The sequence below is a fragment of the Tyto alba genome, unplaced genomic scaffold (assembly GCF_018691265.1).
Source record: "Tyto alba isolate M040663 unplaced genomic scaffold, T.alba_DEE_v4.0 Super-Scaffold_49, whole genome shotgun sequence".
In the NCBI taxonomy this organism is placed as follows: Eukaryota; Metazoa; Chordata; class Aves; order Strigiformes; family Tytonidae; genus Tyto; species Tyto alba.
This window is the reverse complement of record NW_024881325.1, coordinates 3201678-3225261: the sequence shown is the minus strand read 5'-3', so window position 1 is coordinate 3225261 and position 23584 is coordinate 3201678. Positions and strand designations below refer to the sequence as shown.

The window sequence follows — 23584 nt, the reverse complement described above, 5'->3', positions numbered from 1 at the left end:
CGCCGCCTTTCCCCACGCCGGGCGGCGGAGCGGAGGCCTGACGCGGCGGGAGCCAGGTGGGTCCGCCGCCCTTCCCGCGCCCCTGCCCGCGGAGAGCAGCTTCCCGCGTCCCGCCCACCCCCTTCCTCCCCGGCCCGTCGGGGCCGCCCCGCTCCCGCCGCTCCCGTCGCCATGGCAGCGCGGCACGCCCGGCGGCGGCACAGGGCCGCCAGGCAGCGGCCATTTCGCTCCCGCGGCGCGCCGGCCCCGCGGCACACACGGCTGCTCGGGCGCTCCCTCGCCCACAGGCCTCGCTCGCGCGGGGGGCTGCGAGCGGCGGCCCCGGCTGAGGTAAGCGACTACAGTGTGCTCAGCACATGAATAAAAAAAAAAAAAAAAAAACACCCCGAAAAAAAGTCTTAAGACTTAAAGCACGCTTCTTAGCTAGTGGCGTGAAGTTCTCCGACAGTTCCGCGCTTGCTGTCTCGGTGACATTCAGAGTAGAGACCCTTAAGAATTTAACACCCACGGACACCCTCAGCCCCCAAGCTCTCCGGGCTTCCGAGGGGTGGCGGCTGCCCTGCGCCCTCTGGGGTGACTTATGCGGCACCAACAGTTTTAAGGGTAACTCCTGGAGGTAGGACTGTGAAGTCATCCAGGCCTTACTGCCAGCTAAATAATTCCAGTTTGCTAAATAATACTGCAGATTTCAACCTTCGCCAAGGCAGATGTCTCAATGAGAGCAGAGGAGGGTGGCTTCTGTAGGTGATACCGGCGATGGAGAGGGAGACATTCCCCTTCACAGCAGTGTTTTCATGTTTTGTAGCAGTTACACTATAATCATCACTTAACTGCCCTCAAAAAATGCATCTGAGTCCTCTTTCAAGTTGAAAAGACAGACATGCATTTGGTGTATTTTTCAATCCAAACACAGGATAGTAATTTTTAGATGTAGCTATCACTGCTTTTGCCAACAGGCTGTAACTATACTACTGTTCAGAAAATTAAAAAATTGAGAAAAGATTATCTGATATATTAATAGTATAAATTTAAGCGTTTTCTTTTAGCACAGCTCCCTTGCTTTTCTGTTCTTAGCCCTGTTTTCAGGAACCTGCACCTCAATTAGTAAAACTGAGCACCACATCTGTGAAGTAATTAATCTTGAAAGAATATGTACAAAATTAATGAGTTGCGATTAAGTATTGCTTGAAAAAATATTCTTCCATCTTTTGTTTTCATCAGTAGTTTATGTGAAACATACGTGGAGCTACATGTGTAAGACAAGAAGGATGAAGTGAGACAGTCTCCAGGGCCAGATGCTGTAAGAATATCACCTCAGAGATATAATTAGCAATGTAATCATCTCTCATAATGTGATTGCTTGGGTGGCAGCATAAACCGATTTGAATAGTGTTCCTTCCACATGTTTGAGTAAATATTTTACTTCATCATAAATCAAATTATACCACTATGAGTATTTTTTTAATAATAGTAAAATTACAAATGAGAGGAGTCACAAGTAGAAATAGTGAAATATGACATGGATGAAGCTAGTTGCTGGGAAAGACTGTGCTACAAATATTTAAAAAAAAAAAAAAAAGGATTGCAGGTGCTCAGATAAGGTAAAAGATTACTTGTATCTTTTAGTACTAGCCAGCAAATATATTCCCAGTTTCTGGTAATATAGTTAATGGTCCCACTTTTCTGAATGGAGAGTATGGTTTGCTGGCTTACTTAAATTTTTTTTCCTGCTAGTATATAATTCAGAATTAAAGACATACTTGTTTAAAGAGGCTCAGTTCAATTAGGCAAGGTGAGTTTCTCATTCATATCACCAGATGACTCAGACTCCCTGGTTGGGTGTTTTTCAGCCATGCTGCAGAGGCTGCTCAGCTCATGGCTACCCAGAGCTGGATGGCTGTTGCTGACTGCCAGCCTCAAAGTGCTCATCTAGTTCACCTGTACAAGGTACTTAATACCTGTAATTCCTTAAAACAAGTATATTTCAAAACGATCTCAGTCCTCCCGTGTTAGCACCAGACACAGTAAAAGACCACCTGCCTACTTTGAAGCAGTTCATTGAAGGTCCTTTCCCTCCGTCTGAGGAAGGGTGCTGCCCGTGGCAAAGCTCTGTGGGAACCTGGAGCGCCTCAGCTGCAGCCAGCAGTGTGAGGCACCATGATCCTCCACTGTCTGCTGTCACCCGGTGACTCCCTGCTCTTTTCTCAGACACATTTCCTAGGCATAGATTTTCTGTTTCTTTGTGAAAGAAGATTCAGACTCCAGAATTACTTAAGCAAATATACAACAAAAAAGAAAAATTATTTCTAACCTTGTATTCTGCGGTGATTTTTAAAAGAAAATATAGATCTTTGTAAACATTTTTACTCCTGATCTTGGGTAGCTTGTTATTGCTGAAAATAAGAAAAACATTAAAAAAATACCCATTTAATCAGTTTTCTCTCCACTCTGGAGTTTTTCCTGGACTTAATCCAGTCACAGGAACATGAGGACAATACAACCACATGCAATTCTGGCCACTTCTGTTAAATTCCTTTGACCTTGGTTCTTCACTCAGACAGTTCCCTGTGTTACAGAGCTTGACCATTTTATTCCTTAGCAAAAAGCACATGATAAAATGCCTAAAAGGATTTGCTACCTTAGAGCTACTTAATTTTCTTAACATTTCCTCATTTCTTTTAACTAGTCTGCCATTTTTGAACAGTTAAATTTTATTGTGCATAAACTTGGTAACTGTTCTGCATACCCACAGCAGGTCTAATGTTTCTTAGAAATTATGTGTACATTAAACAGTGCTTTTGCAAAGGTCATCACAAATTGTCTTAATATATGATAGCTCTTCAGAAGTTCTGAAATCTGTGAAAGAAGGATTTCTTCATAATTTCTGTTTTCCACCAACTCAACATTTGCCAGCTATTTCAAAGACAGAGCTGCCAACCCAAAGTAGATTTACTGGATGAGGGCCTTTGCAGCTACATGGATACTGCTGTGTCATGTATGTAGAAAATGAGCTATCTCACAAAGCAGAGCTGGACAGGGTTGCTATAGTTCTTTCCTTTTCATATCTATATCTAGTTTAAGTTGCGATTTTGCTTTCATTTTAAGGCCTGTGGCTAAAAATTGGTTCTAGACTATTTTCCTAGGCTTGTAGTGCAAGTCCACTGTATGACCTGTAAGTAATACTGAGGACAATTCTTCAGTTTTAGAACTCTTTTGAATTGAAATGTTCATATTACTATGCTGCCTTTACTTAACATTTCACTACATTTCCATTTTACCTTTTATTGACAGTTTCACCTAACAGTGGAACAAACAGAAAAAGACAGAAGTGCAGATGATGAAAGAGGACGGGGATCACAGGTGAGCTGCTACTCTGGGATCTTACTAAGTAGCTAAACATATATATTTATCTCACAGCTGTAACACTGCCAGTGTAGTCCAGTCTATCACAGATAGGCTTTGACCCTGCTTTTATGATTGATTTGCAGTGGTACTGCATTATGCTTAAGGAACAGAAATACATATTTAAAAAAATCTAAAAGCAGATCTTACAAATAGTCTTTAGTAACATTTCATACAGTTTTAAAGTTACACAAAACTAAAGCATTCCCTGCAGTGTTTCAATACAAGCTGAAAATAAAGCAACATTAATTGATTTTTATTATCCAAACTATAAGAAGAACAAAAAGCAAAAGGTGAAGCTGGAAATGTCCAGAGCCAGCGAGGAACCTAAATAGATAGTTTGTACTAAATTAACTGTAATGTAAATTAGGCTTTAGTAAACTTCAAGTTTTAGGATAATTTGATGTCTTGCTTCTGTCTATGTACCAATGAAAATAGTGCAGTCTAAGAACTGGTCAAACTTCTGAATTACATCCAGCTCCTTATGAGACAATTTAGACAGTTTTCTACCTGCCTAATCTGATTAATTAGTACCTAAGGTCATGGGACAGGTGGAATTGCCAAGTCTGCTGTAAAGTAGCCACAAGGCAGCCCAGGCAGTGCAGAAGTAAGCTGCCAAAAGTGTAGTGATCCTGTTGTACTTACCTAAAAAGCTTGTTGGTATCTTTAAATGTCAATCATAATTCAATAGAATTTTCCAGAGGATTTGGGATTCTTCAGTTTTTTTAAATAGGAAAATGCCAAGCCTGGAGAGATGAAGATTATTTAGTCACTAGCATCCCACCTACTCTGTGTATTCTTTCCTTGGAAATGGCAAATTATTTCAACCTAATGGTTAACTCTCCTAAAAAGTTGTCCTCAGTTAGCACAAAGCTTTGTCTTGACAAAAATATAATGACATAGCCTGTTTGAACAAACATGTTTGGCACCAATTCCTGGAACTAGCTAAACTTTGCAGATCACTAGAAAGAATTAATTATTCAGCTGAGTAAATTGCAATTAATACTGAAGATTTCAAATGTAGGAACAGATATAAAGGGCAACTCAGCAAACCTCTAACATCTACAAATCGATACAGCAGAGCAGCGGGCTGTTGCACTGAGAATCCAAACCATCCAAGAATTAACCTCACTCTGGAATCAGATAGTTAAACAGTGTTATATTATCCATACGAAAATAAACAGTAAGTATGCCGGTGACAGCTTCTCAAATGTGAGCATTTAGAACCTTCCCCAAAAGATTACACTTATATTAGGAATTTAATTAATATTTCTTAATTATCCAAAGCTGCTCTTTGTTCTTTAGTCAATTAAGCAAAAATGCTAACTTCCTCCGTTTCTTCCTCCAGAACGTTTTAGCAGATGCTGCATTTGTTCAACACATTTTTTGTGTGCTGGCACTTGAAAAATGTGTATGTGCCTTTACTCACAAGTCTTAGATTCTGATTTCTAGAGCCACTTTATAATGACTACAAACAATGGGTGATGAAACGAAGAAGCAGTGCTGCTATCACAGGCTGTTACTTGTGCAGGGGTATTCAGATGGGGAATCTGTCAGTGTTTGATCTAACTTGGGAGTCAGTCCTGCCTTGAGCAGGATGTTGGACTAACTGACCTCCAATTCTTTCTGCCCTACATTTTCCATGATGATAATACAGGTTCTCACTGAAGGTCTTTTATTCCCAGGAAGGCAACACTGCATTCTGCTGGGTCTCTACAAGCAGTGACCTGCTTTGGTTACTGCTTGGGATCCACTTTCACAAACACCTAAGCGAACGCGTAATTCTGTGTGCTTATAGCCTGGCATTGAACAGGGCTGCTGGAGGCAGTGGGGCTGTTCACTAGTTCTTGTCCCCCAGGGACCTGCAAGGAGCAATGTTTTGGAGGTGTTGAGCTCACCAGTTCCACCTGCAGGCTGGGGAAGCTGGAGACACTTGGCACCCTTGGAACTGAAACTTCTACAGAAAGATGTGCAACGTAGGATTTTAGGCTCTGCAATCTCTTCAGGTTTTTAAGGTACCTTAGTGTGTTTTCCAAAATTGTGTACAAATCCTTTGAAGCCCCCTTTTTATTTAAGGGGGTTTTTTGCACAAATGTTCATACCTGTATATAAAAATTGTGTTTTCTGTTTCCTAAATTGTCTGGATGCAGTTACTTCATGCATGTGATTTTTTTTTTTTGTCCCTACAAGATGAGTATGAAACTAGATGTGTAATTTTAAGGATTACTTTGTTAATTTGTCTCTTCTCAGTAAATTATTTTTTTCTGTAGAAAAGTAGTTGGATTTTTCTTCCTTATGATTTTTATTAGCAGTATACAGCAAAAACCCGACTGCAAAATTATTTCTGAAAATTAACAAAATGATCTAGTCCTGTTATATGCTCTATCTCCCTGCTGGCCAAAATTAAGGCAGATGGTTAGCTGAGATGATGTTTTTTGAATTCATAAGGTTGTTGACATCAGACCTGAGTTGTCTCATGTAGCTTGTTCTCCTTGCTTGTTTAAATAATACACATATCCTATCCACAGAAGCTTGCACAAATATTTTGTTTCTGAATAATTGGGAGGCATTTTTAATTATGAGCAGTGAGTAGTGCTTAATTAACGGTAGGGATTTTTTAAATAAGGCATGCAGGGAAGTGATGGAAATAGATGAAAGCCTTTTTTTTTGTCAGATAATATTTAATGGTTGAAATTGATTTAGTAAGATAGAATAAGATACAGTATCCTATTTTATTTAGCTTGTTTTATTATTTTATCTAGTATTTAGTTAAATCAACAAAATCCTTGCTTTGGTTTTTAGTAGATTGCATACTTTACATTCAGATGAACTTACTTTTGTTATGGTTTTGCAATACTGTTTTTAATGCAGTTAATTTATACTTAGTGTAAATACTTCAATGATATTCTGTGCTTTATTGGATGGAAAAATAAATGTTTTGTTCAGGGTATAACCACAGATAGCAATGAAACATTTATATCTGATTTTCTTCTCATGGCATTTCAAAATTACTGTATCAGTTTAACTGTGATTAATGTAACCACAGAATTATCTCTAGCTATGTGCTTAGTTGTCTGATACATGTAGACACACACACACACACATACATATATATTTACTTGTGGTTGATAATAGGAAAATGAGGTGAACAGAAAAAAGAGATGGAAGATTCGGTTAATAAAAAATCAGGTTGGTGGTGTGGCCTGTTTGACTCAATCTCTTTAAAATCTAGGCAGACACAGAAAGCAGTTTATGGGATGATTATCTGCACAGGCACTCCTCATACAGTTTTAATTTAAGAAAATACAGTTATTGGCTCCTCCCAGATTACCATCACGAATCCAGTTAACTACAGGAAATACTATGTAAACGTCATTCAGCTTCTCATCTGTAAAATGTGATTTCCCTACAACATATTTCTTGCGGTTGATACTGCAACAATGAAGGGATCAACAATCATGCATTCTTTTTGCAGGGTAAAAGGTAAGGTGTTAAAATTGAAATTTTTGAAGCTATTAAAACTCATGTAAATTTACTATGGGTTTGACTACATGAGATTGAAAAATAATTCCTCTTACTTGCAGAGTTAATTTTTAAGCTTTTCCACTTCTGAATGCTGGTAAAATGCGTTACTGACAGTATTACCTTCTTCTGTATGTAGTCAGTCTTAGAAGTCTGATAGCCTCTTAGTAAACATGGTAGTCATGATCAAGAGTGTCTGAGTCACCCATTTTGCTTGTAGAACAGTTAATATATTCATTTGACACCATCTCCTTTACAATTCTCATTAGTAATTACAGGCTGCCAGTTTGTTCAAGGTAGTTTAAAATAACTTGTGTTAATTATTGGGTTAACTGTACCACAGAAAGCTGACGTGGCTTTAAATAACATGAATTAAGTCAACTGGTAGACATGTCCATCAGTTTAGCTTGCAGTTTCTTGCTATTTATGTCAAAAAAAAAAAAAATCTATGAATGGCAAGTGCTGAATCACCAGACCAGCAAGTACATAATCTTCTAATTAATTATATTCTTTTGTCTCTTTTGTATGTGAAATCAGTTAAAGCCCTTTGTGAATATCAAACTTAATGATTAAATGACATTCACCTTTTACTAGAACAGATGGGGAATATTTTTTTCCCAAAGGGGGAAAAACACGTATAGAAATAACAAAACAGTTCTGGTTGTGGCCCCAGGGAAATCACTGGAGTTTTACAACAGCTGTAGTATTCTTTCTGCTGTGTAAATTACATATAACTAAAATATATGAAAATCTGTTAAATAATTACTTTGTCTTCTTTATGTCCTATATCTATGTGTTTAGTTTATTTTTCCATTTTTTTGGTGTTTCCTTGCAGGCGGTAAACATTTTAAATTTCAGATAAGCCTAGGGAATTGAGGCATATGCCTACTGAAATATGTGTGCTCAATGCTAAAACTGCCTTCAAGACTCCTGTTAGTTGTAGCTCAAGTATTTGTGAAATATCCGCTATCAGCAAACTTTTTTACTGATATATACATTAGAACAACAACCATTGCATTTTGTTTCGTTATTCATAATAATCAAGTTTAACAAAAAAGCTATCTAAAATTTTTAGGGAACTGTAGAAATAAATGTGTTGTTATTCCTGGCAATGTTAAAATTAGATAGTCTGTTGTAATTTAAGACACAATTTCATTTACCTGTGCTACCTATATAAGTGACTAACTATGTCTCAGCAAATTTAGAAGATTTTTCTGTTAAAAACTCTCATATCTGCCAATCTTAAAATGTCAGAATTAAAGCCTGAATTTAGAGACTGTTAAAATTTAGTAGCTGTTAACCACTTCATTAAAGTCCTCCTTACACTATTGTGTTTTTGCTTAGTCTTTGTTATCTAAGTTACCTTTAGTTATCTATCTAAAACATCTTAATTAGTGCAGTTTACAGAACATTGCATTTTGGCAATGAAACTTTATGCTATATGATTGTATATTTAGACAAATACCCTGTTGACTTCCTTGAGGCTGCTCACAAAAGCAAAGCTTCTCAGGAAGATAAGTACCTGCAGAATCAGGCCATGGAGTAAATTTTAGAGGTGTTACCTGAGTGCTTAGGTACTAAGTTAACATGGCCCCTGCCTGTGTTTAGGTGACCATGTTCCTTTAAAAATTTGGCAACTTCGTCATTATTTACCCATGACTGCAACAGGGAGAAAACAAATTTACATTAGGAGACGAGAAAACAGTAAAAAATAACCTCAGAATTCTATGTGACAGGCATAAGCATCAGCATTTGCCTATATTGTATGAATTTGAGGTTTTAAATAGTTTTTCTTATACACTGGTATGTTAAAATTGAAAGCTTATTCAAGATTTTTTAATGTTAATGCATAAAAGCAACCTTTTGAAATATGTGGTCTGCTGTCGTATTCTTGATGACCAAATCCGCACAAATCTGGAGAAATGAGAGACATCACTGTTAGTAGGTAGTTCCACAGAATGCAGTGGAGAGCTTTACAATTGGATTACTGTTTGTGCCGGCAGCTGAACTGCCCCAACTGGAATCGTTCCAGTCTGGAACACAAGCTCTCCTCTCTGTTTTGAAAACATGTTCTGAAGTAAAAGATAGTAATTGCATCTATTAGATAACCATCTTAATTGCTAAAGGTAGAGTGAGACCAGCATCTTCTTGTCTCTTCACTGTTTGGCTATATAATTGTTTTCTGGCTGCTGCTAAAATATTAGATGTTGCTTCTTTCTCTCATTTCATTCTGGAGCACAAATTCAGCCCAGTGACTGGAAGCCAGTGATTTCCAGATCCGGAAATACTAAAAAGGAATCTTCCTTGTTTCAAGCCAGAGTGACACCTATGCCAGTTGCTAATTTGCTAACCCCATTGCTAGTTTGAGTCCATCCTGCAGCCTGCTCATGTGAACCAGTAAGGTATGCCTCCTTTATGTTCTTTTCTGGTAAGTCTGCCCACCCATTAGTTGCAGACCCTGCTTCGTTGTGGATCCTTGGTGTCCCAGTTGTTTTACTTGTTGCATGACACTTTACTGCTCAGCCTGTAACTTCAAAAAGATAAATGCTTTTATTCCAGAGGAGATGGATATGGACAAGAAGCTGCTTCACTCCTTAAAAGAAAGTGGAAGCACAGAGTGATCTCACCTATGACAGTGCAGCATGCCTATACTATTTCCTCTGCAAGAAAGTTACCTCTCTGCATGTATGAAGCAGTGAGTAGAATTTGACAGCTGTCATGTCACCACATGCAACAAGTAAATAAATGGTGCAACCAACAGGAAACAAAAAATGTTATGTCCTTTCTGTTAGGAATTGGTCTGCTCAGAAGTGGGGGAAAAAAACCCCACAAACACCTCAAAAATACATACCTTCATCAAAACAAGTATAAAATCCACACCTGGAGGGGACCTCCTGAAACATCCCCCATAGTGCTTGACATCTGACAGTGTGTCATGATTTCAGGAGACCCTTGTTTCCTCAGGCAATGTGGTATTGCTTTTTATTTCAGTCAGCAAACAACACAGACATTATTTTTACTGTGTTTTGGTTTCAATAGCTGTGTTTATGCACGCTTAATGACATTGCTTCCTGTAGTAGAACATAAAGAGATGGCATACCACCTGAGACACTGTTCCATTGCTTGAACTGGGAAGCGGGGATTAAAAGATGAGCGTTGCTGTCATAGCAGTAGAAATGCGTGTCAGAGATAACTGAGTGGATCTGATTAAGGTGGTATCATGATTGCCACAAGGCACGCGACTCCATTCACTCAGACAGCTAATGAGGACCATGACCTGGAATAACACTTCAGGCTTGTTTTTTTCTCCAGCATCTATCAGGTGTTCATATGATTAACAAAAATGCTGAAGAGGGCCTTTTATAAGCTAAGAGTATCTGGTACCTGGAAAAATCAGGAGAGGGTTTTTCCTTTTACCCCATCACTTTTTTTAACACTCTTTCTATCTGTGCAGGAATGTAATACCACTTTCTAGTAACATCAACACTGAAATAGTACTTCCTGTCCCAAATTAAAACATTTACCATCTGTTTGAGAGAGTGCAATGTAACTCAGTAAAGTGATTTGTCACAATCTAATTTCTTTTCAGAAATAAATATAAGGGAATTGCTCACATTGATCACACTATGCAATTTAAAACACCTGTCAGGAAGTAAATTTAGCAAACTGAAAGGCACGCAGACAAAATATTTAAGTCAGTTGGAACCGCTTGGCTCCTTAAAAGTGCAGAGTCAGATGTCCAAGTAGCAGAATAAGAAATGCTCCAGATACTCTTTAATCTTTATTAAGATTCATCTTAATTCATACTCTTATTAATATATTTACATTAGAAATGCATTTCTGAGCATCACTGAAGTTTCAAAAGGCTTTCACAAGTCAAACGTAATACACATCTTTTTGAGGCGACTGATACAGCAGTATTAAAAGGCTGTTAATGTGTATGTGAATTCTGTTCCCACCTTTAAGCGTCTTGAAAACGGCAGAGCTGCATTAGGTGACTTTGTGAAATAAAGTCCACAAGCATTGTTGGAAGAATAATTTATTCAAGTATGTGATAGGTAATGTAATAAAAGAATGAATTAACTGCTATCTTAATCTATTTAAATATTTCCTTTAAAAACAATTATGCAGAATTATAGATAAAAGGTGGACAGTGAACAGCAAGCTGTTAACACTACACTTTTATGCAGCACAAGACTGTTACACCACCGAATCCCCACAATGCTAATTTTTTTAGCAAATCTGTCTTAAAACACTATCTATACTGCTGAATCCTAATACTGGTTTTGTAGAATTTGGAACCTAAGTTTTGTCTATTCAGTAAAGTTTCTATAGTTATACATACAGCAGAGATGTACTTAGTGTGGTATTAAAAAAATGCTTTTTTGTTATACTTGCAACTGTTTTCCTATAGAGATAAAAAAAGCAATGGTAATCTTGTACTGGTTAAGAATTTCCACTCAGGATCCATGTAAATGGTTTATTTGAACATCACAGTGACTGATTAATATGCTTTAGCTTTCTTTGTGTCAGATAGAAGGTGTTCAGAGCAGGACTTACTTTGTATTAGAAATTACATTAAAGCATGAGAAACAACTGATTTCTGCTTGGATAGACTCTTGTGTTCAGTTGTCTTGTTAGAGGAGAATCATCATACATGTGTCTTCGAACTTGCCAACAGACTGAAAACAAGGAGTGGAGGGAAGAGAGCAGAGAAGGCATATAGTTTGTGGGCAGTCTGTTTGGCAAGTATCAACTAAAATTATAAATGGTGTGATCTAGAAATCATGCTGCCATTATGATATTATCAGCTTTACTGAAAGTGCCCCTTGCAAAATTTCAGTTTGAGATCTCTGATGATATGTTTACTTTTAAGAATTTGAGAAAATCAAGATGGCATTACATTAAATGTTTTTAGTTGAGTGATTCCTGTCCATATAAAATACACAGTTATAAAATACATGGTCAGCCAAACTCTAGGACTTGAAACACACAATTGACTAAACTTTTAATTGCTAGGACAGACAGTGAAGCTGTTGAATTTTAAGATCACTGTACACCAGAAGAGAAAGTACAGTCCACGTCTGCCCAGATCTTGAGCCTTGGATAACTCTATAATCAGGTGCCTGGTACTCAGCTTTCTTACGCATTTTTGAGCTTCTGTTACACATTTTCAGTGAACATATTACTGTTTCAACAGGTACTGCAATGGCTGCAGGAGTTTTGCTGCAAAATGAACTACCATATTCTTCATTACTAAAGAGCAGTCTATATCTTGCAAATATGAGTTCAGGTAATGATTTTTCTGCCATACACCATTCACAAAAAGTGCTTAGAGAATTTCTGGAAAAAAAATATTTTCCATAGAAAATTGAAACTGCCAGAAATATTATTGCCAATTATAAACATAAAATGTCTGTAACAAAGCCAAACTGCATTACTGTATCATCACCACGATTTGTTAATATGTTGAGTTTTTCTGTAGCTTTCATATTGTCAGATCTCTTAATTGAAAAAACTATGCGATACTTATGTTCAAAAAATGCATAGCGCTCTGCAAATGCAAACACACCTTCAACAAAACTCCCATTTCTAACAAAGTATATAAACTCTTACAGGATGTAATTCTTTCTTACTGTTTTGGGTGAGTACTTGCAAGTAAGATTCAGTAGGAAAATAATGATGTGCAGCATTTTATTTTGCTCATTTCTGGCTCCACTATCATTTGATATATACTGCAGAAAAGTTTCTGGGAAGAGAAAGAGAAAAAATTAAATACAAGAAAGCAATATAATTAATTAGAAAACATTTTTCATAGGTAGCACTCAAGATAGACTTCTTCATCTTTCTCTTCCACCCAGCCTCCTAAAATAAAAGCATGTCTAAATATTTTCTCTCCTCTTGATATCAGTTTTATTGTTGAATTAGAAAAGTCAGAGTTTCAAGACAACAGCCAACAGAGTCAACTTTAACATTTTCCTTTTCTCATACAACATCATTGATGTTTCAGGACTGGTATCTACAGCAAACCTTACTACGTCTCCTTAAGAGCTGGGGTGCAGTATTCAAAATTAAATCACTCAATTCCTGTTCAGTACCTAGAAGAAACAATAGATTTTTGCCTGATGAATTTTTATTAGAAGAGAACTTTCTCTTACGCAAATTCCTCTGTAGGAGTTACTGCTTTTGTAGTACAAAAAGAAACACAGACCGAAGATAGTACATATATTTTAGGAAAATGCAATGGGATTAATTTGCTTATTGTACAAAGTTATGGTGGGTTTTCTTGATTTCCCCAGTCTTTAAGGTGCAATCAAAAGCACAGACAATGGGATGACAGAGTGTTTTTTAGCATTGCTATAATAGTCTGTTCTCCACACAGTTGCATGAGAATTTTGTGCTTTTGGGAGTGATGCAATCTTTCTGGCCAGCTCATTCTCCTTAGCACACTGGAAGCAAAGTGGGAGGCAATTTGCCACCTAATATCTACCTTGAAAAGCCTAAAGCACTCAACTGATATATCTTCTCCTCCCCATAATCTGCTTTATCTCAGTCTGTAGGACTTACAGCTTTGCTTAATAAAAAAGCTGTGCTCTGAAAAAAAAAATAAGCCTTTTGTTTTGAATAACAGATTGTGTTTTGTTAGAAGATATGAATGGTCCAGAGCAAACAGTCTACAATTCATCATGTACTGAACCATTTCAGTAGGAACACACTAATCCTAATTATTACAGAGCTAATGATGCATTTTGGAGCAGCTAAGTGGAGGAGGAGAGGTGGTTGTGGAATGTTAAACCAAGAGGTGGGGGAGTATAAGGTACTTACATATTTCTCAGGAATCAGAGCCTCCAGCTACATTTTTATTGTTCTTTTCAATCTAGAATTTTGTGTCTTAGTGAGTTCTGAATGCGTGTTATTTACAACTAACTAAATACTCACATTGTTTACGGAAAATGTTTTGGTTGTTCCAGTCCATTTTCAAAATTACCTACTTGAAATGCAACTATTTTCATCAAGCAACGGAACAGTTTGTCCCAAACAGACTCCATTCCTATGAAATGGAGCAGCCCCAAGGATAGCTGGCAGCAGTGCCTTCATTGTTCGTTACTATGGAGACAGCTCAGCCCATGCTGACTAGCTGCTGGAGCTTACAGAAGGATGCACAGTTCTCCGCAACTTCAGCACTGAGCAACTTGGATTTCCTATCAGTGCATCCTCAGCAGCCTTGCTAGATGGTGGCTGGGGCTGGTCAGTCATGCAGGGTTCACCCCGAAGGCGGTCGGCAGTGAGTATTTTTAGCAACTTTTTCCAGGGTCGGAGGCATTCTTCCTCCGATCCCCTTCTTCGCATAATCCAGAGGCGCCGGAGCTCAGTTGTAGAGGTGCTCTCATCATCGACTCACAGGGTTATGGTGGCGGTGTCGTCTCTGAGCCCCGAGGAGCTGGATTCAACTTTTCCTGAAAAAAAAAGTAAAGTACTTTTCATTAAGACTGTTGGCAGTTTTCTGGGTATTTTCTTGGTATTAAATTAATATATTTTTGATCCGTTAACTATATAATATATATATATATATGCATAAAATAGTGGGTTTTAATTTTTCTCCCTGTATTTTATATTTTGTTCACTGATGCCTTATTCAAGGATTAATACATACCTTTCACTCTTAACAGCTCAGTTATAAAGAACAGGTAAAACAGAAGCACACATTCACACATACACCAAGTACATGGCTAAGTAGTTTCAATTTCAGGTGGAAGAAGACCGTGACATCTTTTCCTCTTGCAAAGGATATCACACTCCTCTAACTTCATCAGAAAAACCACAGCTACTGTGAGAAAAAACAACCTCTGTAGTAATGCAAGCAGTTTTTTTCCTCTCAGAATCCTTACTTTAAGTCTGTGTTGAAAAATGAGCCTTAAATATATATTCTATATATGTATGCTGTTTGTAACTTCATCAACTTAAGGCTGAACCGATACTTTTAAGGTGGAGATGATTTCTATGCTTCCTTACTAAATCTGTTTTTTCCTGTGTTCTAGGAAGTTCGAGACGTCCGACAGCGAAATACACTAAAGTAGGGGAGCGCCTTCGCCATGTCATTCCTGGTCACATGCAGTGCTCAATGGCATGTGGTGGACGTGCTTGCAAATACGAAAACCCAGCTCGATGGAGTGACCAGGAGCAAGCCATTAAAGGGCTCTACTCTTCTTGGTAATAAGCAGCATTTCTTCTTACTAAATGTAACTGCATCGATTGTATTTATTAAAAGAGAGAATTCAAAGAAAAATAATAAGGTTTTTTTAAGTCAGCTACTGCTAAATTAAGTGTAAAACATAATGATAGCTTGATTCTGAATTGCAACTTAACAGTAAACCATAATGGCCATTGTACGTAGCCCAGTAAAGATGATGAAAGATTTCTGTTGACTTACAATAAGTTTGGTTCAGATCCAAAAGAGGAAATTCCTATCTGTCATGAGTTGTAAAAAAATCTATTCTGGGTTATAAACAGTTCTTGCTAAGATTTAAAATGCAAATTAATGTATTCATAAGAGAATTTAAAAATAAAAACATTTACCAAAGGTGAAATCATGTAAGGTATGTGTTCAAAAGCATATTCATATGCAGTAATATTCACATGAAATGTATCTTTACATTCTTACTGATTTTTTTGTAACATACCAAATGCTATTCAGAAGCATACAAACCTCAAAGGGCCAAACAGAGGTCTGAATCCAGATTTCTCTTCAGGGGATTTTTTTAGTATGTTCACTTGCCTGGCATTTAAACAGTTCCAGGTTTTTACCCATTTATCAAAATGGTCTTTTGATACGTTATATCTGCATCAGCTTAATAAGATTTATCACAAACACTATATGATAGGAGAATTTTTTGAAAAATCATTTCTAGTTTACCAGCATGTATTTCTGTCTTTCTTGAATATAACATAGTATTCTTACTTTGGTAGATTCATACCCAGGAAATTTTTAATAACAACATTGTTACCTACTTTTCCATTTCCCAGGATAACAGATAACATACTGGCTATGGCTCGACCCTCAACAGAATTAATTGAAAAGTACAACATTATTGAACAGTTTGAAAGGTAACAAATTTAGTCATTATTTATCGTAGGTATTACTAGTGTAATTCCTGATCCATTTTCTCTTTCAACATAGATTTGGATTGTTGATAAAGATCCTTTCATTTTAACGATATACAGGTAAAGATTTATTCTCCACTAAGAATTAAATGTGTTTCAGAAAACAAGGGATGATGAGATTTTGGCTGCATATAATACTTTGACTCATCTATTCCTTCCTTAAGATGTGGCATAAAAACCATAATTAACCTTCAGCGTCCTGGGGAGCACGCGAGCTGTGGGAATCCACTGGAACAAGAAAGTGGCTTCACCTACCTTCCTGAAGCTTTTATGGAGGCTGGAAGTAAGTTCACTCCTGCTGCCGTTCCTCGTTAATTATTGATTTTGGTACTTGAAGATATTTTTACTTAAATTTTGTTGTGTTAAAAGCAGCTATAAGAAAAGTTGCATGAAATGGGATGTAAACATGAAACTTGGCAAATGTCATCAAGTGAATAGTGCATTAGTGAAGATGCATATACGTAGAGTGAGCTGGAGGGTTTATGTTCAGGTGTTTGAAGAAAGGACAACAGCTAGTTAAAGTTTTATTTTTCTTCTGAGTTCACAAATATATAAAACATTGATGGTGTTTCCAGTTCTGGTACAATTCATGCTTTATTATCTAGACTATAAAAGGTTATTCAATTTGAGGACATTTCTATTGACAGTATCCTTGTATTTTCATATTATGGTGAGATGAGAAAAAGTGCCTCTCTGTAAGAAACAGCTTTTGACTGAAGAAGTGCTTTTATTTCTAAAGAGAAAAAATTACCCTCTACCTATATATAGCTCGGTAATTTTTGTGTGAATCACTCAGTTTTGTTATACCTTTTACATTCTAGCTGAACTTTAATTTGACATATCTTTGCTAGCTTCATGTATTTATCAAATTTCAATAGCAAGTATACACTGAAATGGGAAAATAATCTCTTGCAAACAATTTGTAGTCAGATTCTAAGATCCATTATGCAACTTTAGTACTATCATTTATTATTAGTCATCTCTCCTCTGCATATCGTATTCAAAATTTCTCATCTGTTTGGCAGAAAATAACTCTCTCTCTTTTATTTTAGTTTATTTTTATAATTTTGGATGGAAGGATTATGGAGTGGCATCTCTCACTACTATACTTGATATGGTAAAAGTCATGGCTTTCGCCTTACAGGAAGGGAGGGTAGCTGTTCATTGTCATGCAGGACTTGGTCGGACAGGTATGTGCTCTACTGTGAGATCAACAGAACTGTTTGTCTAAAAATGCAAACCAGTCTCTGGTTATAAATTATTAATAATTTATTTAGATTCTATATCATTGCAAGATATACATCTATAAAATGGTTTAAAATGCTGAACAAATTTGTGAAAATTACCAGAATGGCAAGGGGAGATCACTTTTAATATTAGAAACAGAAACCTGTAAAGTTAGAAAATTTTTAAATCTGTGTAATAATTCCCTGTTACATTCAAATGAGACATCTGCTTTTTGATGGGAAAAACTCACCTAGTACACTTCCATTGTCCGGTATTTATTACATGTTTACAGACCTGCCACTCATTGTTAGATTGGGTGGATTTGGTGGAGCAGCTAAAATTTAATTTACTTCTTTCAAGACCTTTTTGCCCATATTCTTCCTGTAGAAGCCACTATTGTTCAGAAATGATGGAACTCCTAAAGACACTGTGATGAGAAACTAGCTCTCACTGAAAGGCAGTGAGAGTGTTTTTACTGTCTTGTGGTCCAACAAATGCAACTGTACATAGGTAAATGCATCACATAATAGAGGGCATAAAGCCTGTATCTTTACCTGTATTAATTGTTATCTTATAGTTGCACTGAGTATTTGTTTTAGTCTGATAGTTCTTCAACTAATGCTTGTTTTTGTATTTTCCAGGTGTTCTAATAGCTTGCTACTTAGTTTTTGCAACAAGAATGAGTGCTGATCAAGCAATTATTTTTGTTAGAGCAAAAAGGTCTAATTCTATTCAGACTAGAGGGCAGTTATTATGCATCAGAGAATTCACTCAGTTTTTGGTTCCTCTGAGAAACGTATTTGCATGCTGTGAGCCCAAGGCACACACAGTGACACTGTCCCAGTACCTGACCCGTCAGAGACATCTGCTCCATGGTTATGAGAGTAGGCATCTCAAACACGTGCCAAAACTTATTCATCTAGTTTGCAAATTGTTGCTAGATGTGGCTGAAAACAGACAAGTGATAAAAGCAGAATTGTTAGATGTACCAGATCTCTCAGCTGAAATTGAAAAGACTGTTTCTCAGTTGGTGTCCACACAGCTAGACAGAGAACTCGCAAGGCAGCACAGTGATATGTCGGACTCCTCCCACACACGCTCGTCCACTTTCGAGGCCCGGGATTCTCTTTTCTCCCTGGGACATGAATGTGACCATCTTTGGAAAAGAAGGAATGTTGAATGCCTTCGGCCTCTTACTCATCTAAAAAGGCGTTTAAGCTATAGCGAGTCAGATTTAAGGAGATCTGACTTGCTTTTAGAACAAGGAGAAACTGCATGGACAGTACCTGCTCAGCTATTACAGTCCAACAAACTTAAGCAGAAGAGTGGTGAGGAATGTTCTGCCACAGGTGAACAAAAGCCACAGTTGGATTTAAACAAAGAAGCATTAGCGCATAATACATGCATGTTCTGGAGTCAAGGTAAATTTAATTTGAATGGGCAAAAAGATGGATCCTTACTTTATCACAGAAGGAACTCTATCAAAGAAGTACAACGCAGCAGAACCTTTTCTTCTGGTCTGGCATCTATCCACAATACCAGGGAACCTGGAACACCAAGGCATAATTTTGCCAATGAGATTGGTCATAGAAAAGACTGCGAGACTAGTATATATAGCAGAAGAGTCTGTGTCTCCAAGGCCTCTGATTCTTCTTCTAAAGTGAACTTTTCCATTGGATATGAAAGCCAAGGTAGCAAAGATGTGTCGGAGGCAATCCCAAACATTGTTCTGCAGCCAGAATTAAGTTTGGAAGCTCGAAGAGTTTTGGCAGGAAAAGCACTTGCAGATATAAATGAATTTCTGGGAGAGGATGAAGTGAAGCAGAAGGTAGAAATGTGGCAGGTAATTTTTAACTCTATTCAATGTTATGGGCTCTGTATATTTCACCGAGGTTAATTCATGGAATGTCAAAAATGTCACCGTGTGCTTTGAAATGGCACATTGGGACACCACTTTACTGTGGTTCAGTAAATAACTGTCAGTTATGGGCCAGTTCTTTCAAAAACAAGCAAAGTGCACCTACAAATTTTAGTCTCTAGCAGCACCAAACATCATTTCTGATTGTGTTCGTTCGTTTTATTAACTAATGAAACTTGATGCAATTACCTGTGGTTGTAACTTGGCTGCTGGTAGCATAAAAGCGCTACAGATTTTAAGCTAGAGCTGTGTTGTTTTTAATGAGTGCTTTCTCAGAACTAATCAGAGGATTCTGTGTGTAAAAGTAGAATAATTTAGTAGAATCTTGACTGCTTATCCTCAAAGCCAAATCCTCCTAGCAGCATTTCCTTTGACGTTGGAATCCAAAACTGTTTTATGTATTCTAGTAGATAACTGGGAGGTTCTGACCTGCACTACTTATGTCATCCTTCTGTTTTAAAGAATCTCTTGTATTAGTGTTGATAAACGTTGATGCTTTGGAAGAAAACTAGAAATTTTTTTCTTTTTAACTCTTAAGTCTTCCTTTTTTGTTGGAATGTAAGCAGCCAAGTACTGCTACAACCAGAGAGAATGTTGGCAAAAGTAAATAGATGATGCATTTTCAGTTTTGTTTTGTTTTGTTTTAAGAAAGAACTGAATTCTCGAGATGGAGCTTGGGATAAAATCTGTACCGAGAGAGATCCTTTTATCCTCTGTAGCTTGATGTGGTCCTGGATAGAGCAGCTGAAAGAACCTATTATATCCAAAGATGATATTGATATGCTGGCAAACAATTGCACAGAATCACAGGATGCACTTTACTTACTGAGAAAGGTAGATATTGTATATGTCAATTAATTCTTTAACTCCCAAGTATGTGTTGTTAACGTGTGTTAAACTGTTCATTTATGGCCTTTAGGCAAGGGAATTACACTTCTAAGAGGCAACTTCAGTCTCTTTAAAATCAGAATGAGAATTATTTTGGTATTGAATAGTATGAGTTGTGATCAATGCTATGATGATGATTATTGCAAGAAAAGTATACCAGATACTGCCTTTGAACACCATTCAGTAGAAGCTCAACTTCAGCATATATCCCTGCAAATTCTGCAGTTTGAGATCCAAAGGCAAAGATGAGAAACCTTTTCCTTGTGACCTGATGTATGGCTTTCATTAATGTCACATCTGGCAGCTGTGCTTAATGGTTGCATTATTTGCTGTGCAAATATCTTAATCCATCAGCTTTGGAAGAGCTAACACAAGGAATAGGAAGAATTTGCCAATTTAAGGAATCAGAAGCCAGGCCAAATTCTGCTACCTAAGTCAGAACTGTAGCCATCTGTATTCTAAAATGCTTGTGAAAAACAGGTAATTCTGATACAAACTGTTTAATTGTGCTTTCCCCAAAGTGTTAGATGTGAGGTAAATTAAAAGAAAAAAAATCTCTATTCTTGATCTCTTAGTTGCACAAATTAATTTCCTAATTCTTCAGAAATTCTTTGTTTCCAGTGTATTTATGAAGAAAATAGGGCCCCTTTTAACGGCCTCCAGATATCCAAGAATAGAGCTTCTCATCAATAGGTGGTCATAACTTTATGTGCAGTCACCATCTTCATGACATGACATTCAGAATTCCTGAGTTCATCTAAAAATACCATGTTTCTTCCAGAAGCATTCTTCCACTCTGAGTTTTAACTTTCCGTTTGTATTAAATAAAAAATATCTGCTTGATACCTGTTATAAATGAATGGGAAATTAATAATAATTATGGTTTTTCTTAGTTTAAAAATATTAATTTTATCCTACCTTATTCTATATTATTTCAGAATCACAGAATAGTTGAGTTGGCAGGGACCTCTGGATATCTTCTAGTCCAACCGCCCTGCTCAGTACAGTGTTGACTAGAGCAGGTTGCTTGTATGACTGATGCTCCAGTCCCTTAATCATCGTTGCGGCCCCTTGCTGGACTTGTTCTAGTGTGTCGATGTCCTTCTTGTACCAAGGACCCCAGAGCTGGACCAGCTCTCCAGATGTGTCGCCTCCATTGACCTGCTGGCAACTCTCTGTCTAACGCAGCCCAGGATGTTCTTGAGCTTCCTTTACTGTTGCTGGCTCATGTTCAACTTTGTATACAGTGGGACACTCACCCAGGTTCTTTCCTGCTAATCAGATCTCCAGCCAGTCAGCCCCTACATGTGTACTGGTGCATATTTAGCTGCTCTTCCCAGAAATCCCTCAAATTTTAATTTAATTCTCACTATTAAATGACCTGCCAGTGTGGAGATCTGTCTGTCTTGGAAAAAGGATGGGAACTAGCAGCCACAGAGATACTGTTGCTCCCTTTATGCATCCTTGCTTGCGCTGCCCAAGTGTCTTTCTGCAAGCTTCCTTTAATGGTGAAGGAGACACCAATGGTAGGACAGAGAGATGCAGATCATCCTATATTAGTTGGGGAAAGAGCCCTAAACATGCGTAGCATTTGGGCCTGGAAAAATAAAATCTTGCTTTTTCTGTGCCACTTCACATGAATCCTACTGTTTGTGTAGGGGACCTTGAAAAATAAGTCTCCAGATGCATGCCGGACCTAGAAATTTCCAGAGCAGTTTGTGGTACACTAAAAGAGAAGAGTTTCTCCCATCGTGGATGAAATAATTATGTAGAGGCTCTTTAGGCTTGTGAATATTCCCTCCCCAACTCCTACGCCTGAGGGTTTCAATACAGGAGGGCACAGTTTGATATTTGAACAGCAATTAATGAAAACTGAAAGTTAAATGTTTTTCATTAAAATAATTCTTCTAATGAACTGCTGTTCCTTTTACCCACCAGGAACAATGTCAGACTATCCTTTGTATTTTACACTGTGTAGTGAACTTGCAAATGCTACCAGCTGATGTGGAGGAGGCCTTACTTTCTCGTGCTGTCAGAGCTTTTACTAAGGCAAGTAACCATTTGTCCATGACAATGTATTTATTTGTTTTAAATCATGAAGGGTGAATCAACAGAGCAGGCCTCTGTGAGCAGAGTTACAGTAATTCCTTCACACTTAGTGTACTCTTACCTATTTCAGATTCTTATCTATTCAGATTCTTATCTGTTTCAGAGATTACATTTTATAATAATCAGCCTGCATAAAGGGTAAGAAATACTTCCAACATAATTAAATTCTGGAAATACAGCTTTTATCATTTAGTCTAATTTTTCTGGTTTTGTATCACTGCCAATTTGTGGACTTTTTCAAATTAGGGAAAAGATAATTTTTAACTGGTGAGAATAATTAGTGACTGGGAGTAGTTTACCAAAGGCTTTGGTAGATTCTGTACTACTTGGAGTCTTTCCATCAGATTAAATCATTTTCTGAAATTGTGTGGCAATTCAGTTACGTTTCGGGCCCTTAATATAGTATGTGTAAAAGTAACTTCTGCTCTTGGAATCATTTAATAACAGGGGCAGGTTAAACTTGCTATTGCTCAGCTCAGAGCTGCCTTCTTCTCAAATTCAGCAGGTGAAATTATTTGAACAGAATGTTCATCATACTGCTTCCTAATCTTTTGTAAATCTACAGTCATGTCACCTGTTAAAACAGTCATTACATTTATCCTTTTACTAGTTTGTTTTAATGTCTAGTTAGCATCAAATTGAAAATACTTCGCATAAACTACTCCATTAGGAAACACATACTTTCTTTGATATATCCGAAAAGTAATTATTTTTAAATGTTGGTCATCTACTTTGCATTTTGTTGTATGACATCTGTTTAACAAGTGAACTTAAATCTCTCCCTTTTATTAGACAAGCTTCGATTCTGAAAATGGACCATATTTTTACAATACCTTGAAAAAAGTATTTAAAAAACACTGGAAGAAAAAAGAAAAAGGCTAAAGGAAGAAACAGAGAATCCCTCTTGATGTCTGCATAGCTGTGCTGAAGAATTAGATGGGCCTACCAAATTATTTTGCATTTTCCAGCTACTGTATTTTGTGCTATCTGGCATGATTTACTTAGCTTTAGGTAATAGCAGTTATTAACAAAGCATTTTATTTTTTTAGAGGGAGATTTAGTGACAATTGTTCTATCTACTCAGTTCTAAAGAACAGCTCCTGTGTGACTGTACTGTAGCATTTGGGTGCAGGTACTATGCTTTTATATTGTGAACTGTTCTCTTGTTTTCAAATGTATTTATTGATTTAGAAACCTCTGTCATTGACAAGCAACATTATTTTCAAGTTACACAATTGCCATAAGTTCAGTGCCATGGTACACAAAAATGTAATGGATTGCATTAATATTTATGTAATATGTATGTTTACGTTAATGTTATTTTACTTTGCAGAAAATAAATACTGACTGAGCTTA

The 23584-nt window shown here is 37.2% G+C and overlaps 1 protein-coding gene across 1 annotated transcript; it reads left to right on the top strand.

Annotated features, from left to right (window-relative positions):
* PTPDC1 (protein tyrosine phosphatase domain containing 1) lies at positions 1–23584 on the top strand. The gene is given in 12 exon segments (XM_042807032.1): positions 1–330; positions 3292–3360; positions 12125–12217; positions 14964–15135; positions 15949–16029; positions 16251–16369; positions 17139–17276; positions 17955–19156; positions 19880–20065; positions 22058–22168; positions 23021–23078; positions 23081–23584. Coding segments are annotated over 10 exon segments (2208 nt in total). The 5' UTR covers positions 1–330; positions 3292–3360; positions 12125–12132; the 3' UTR covers positions 23137–23584.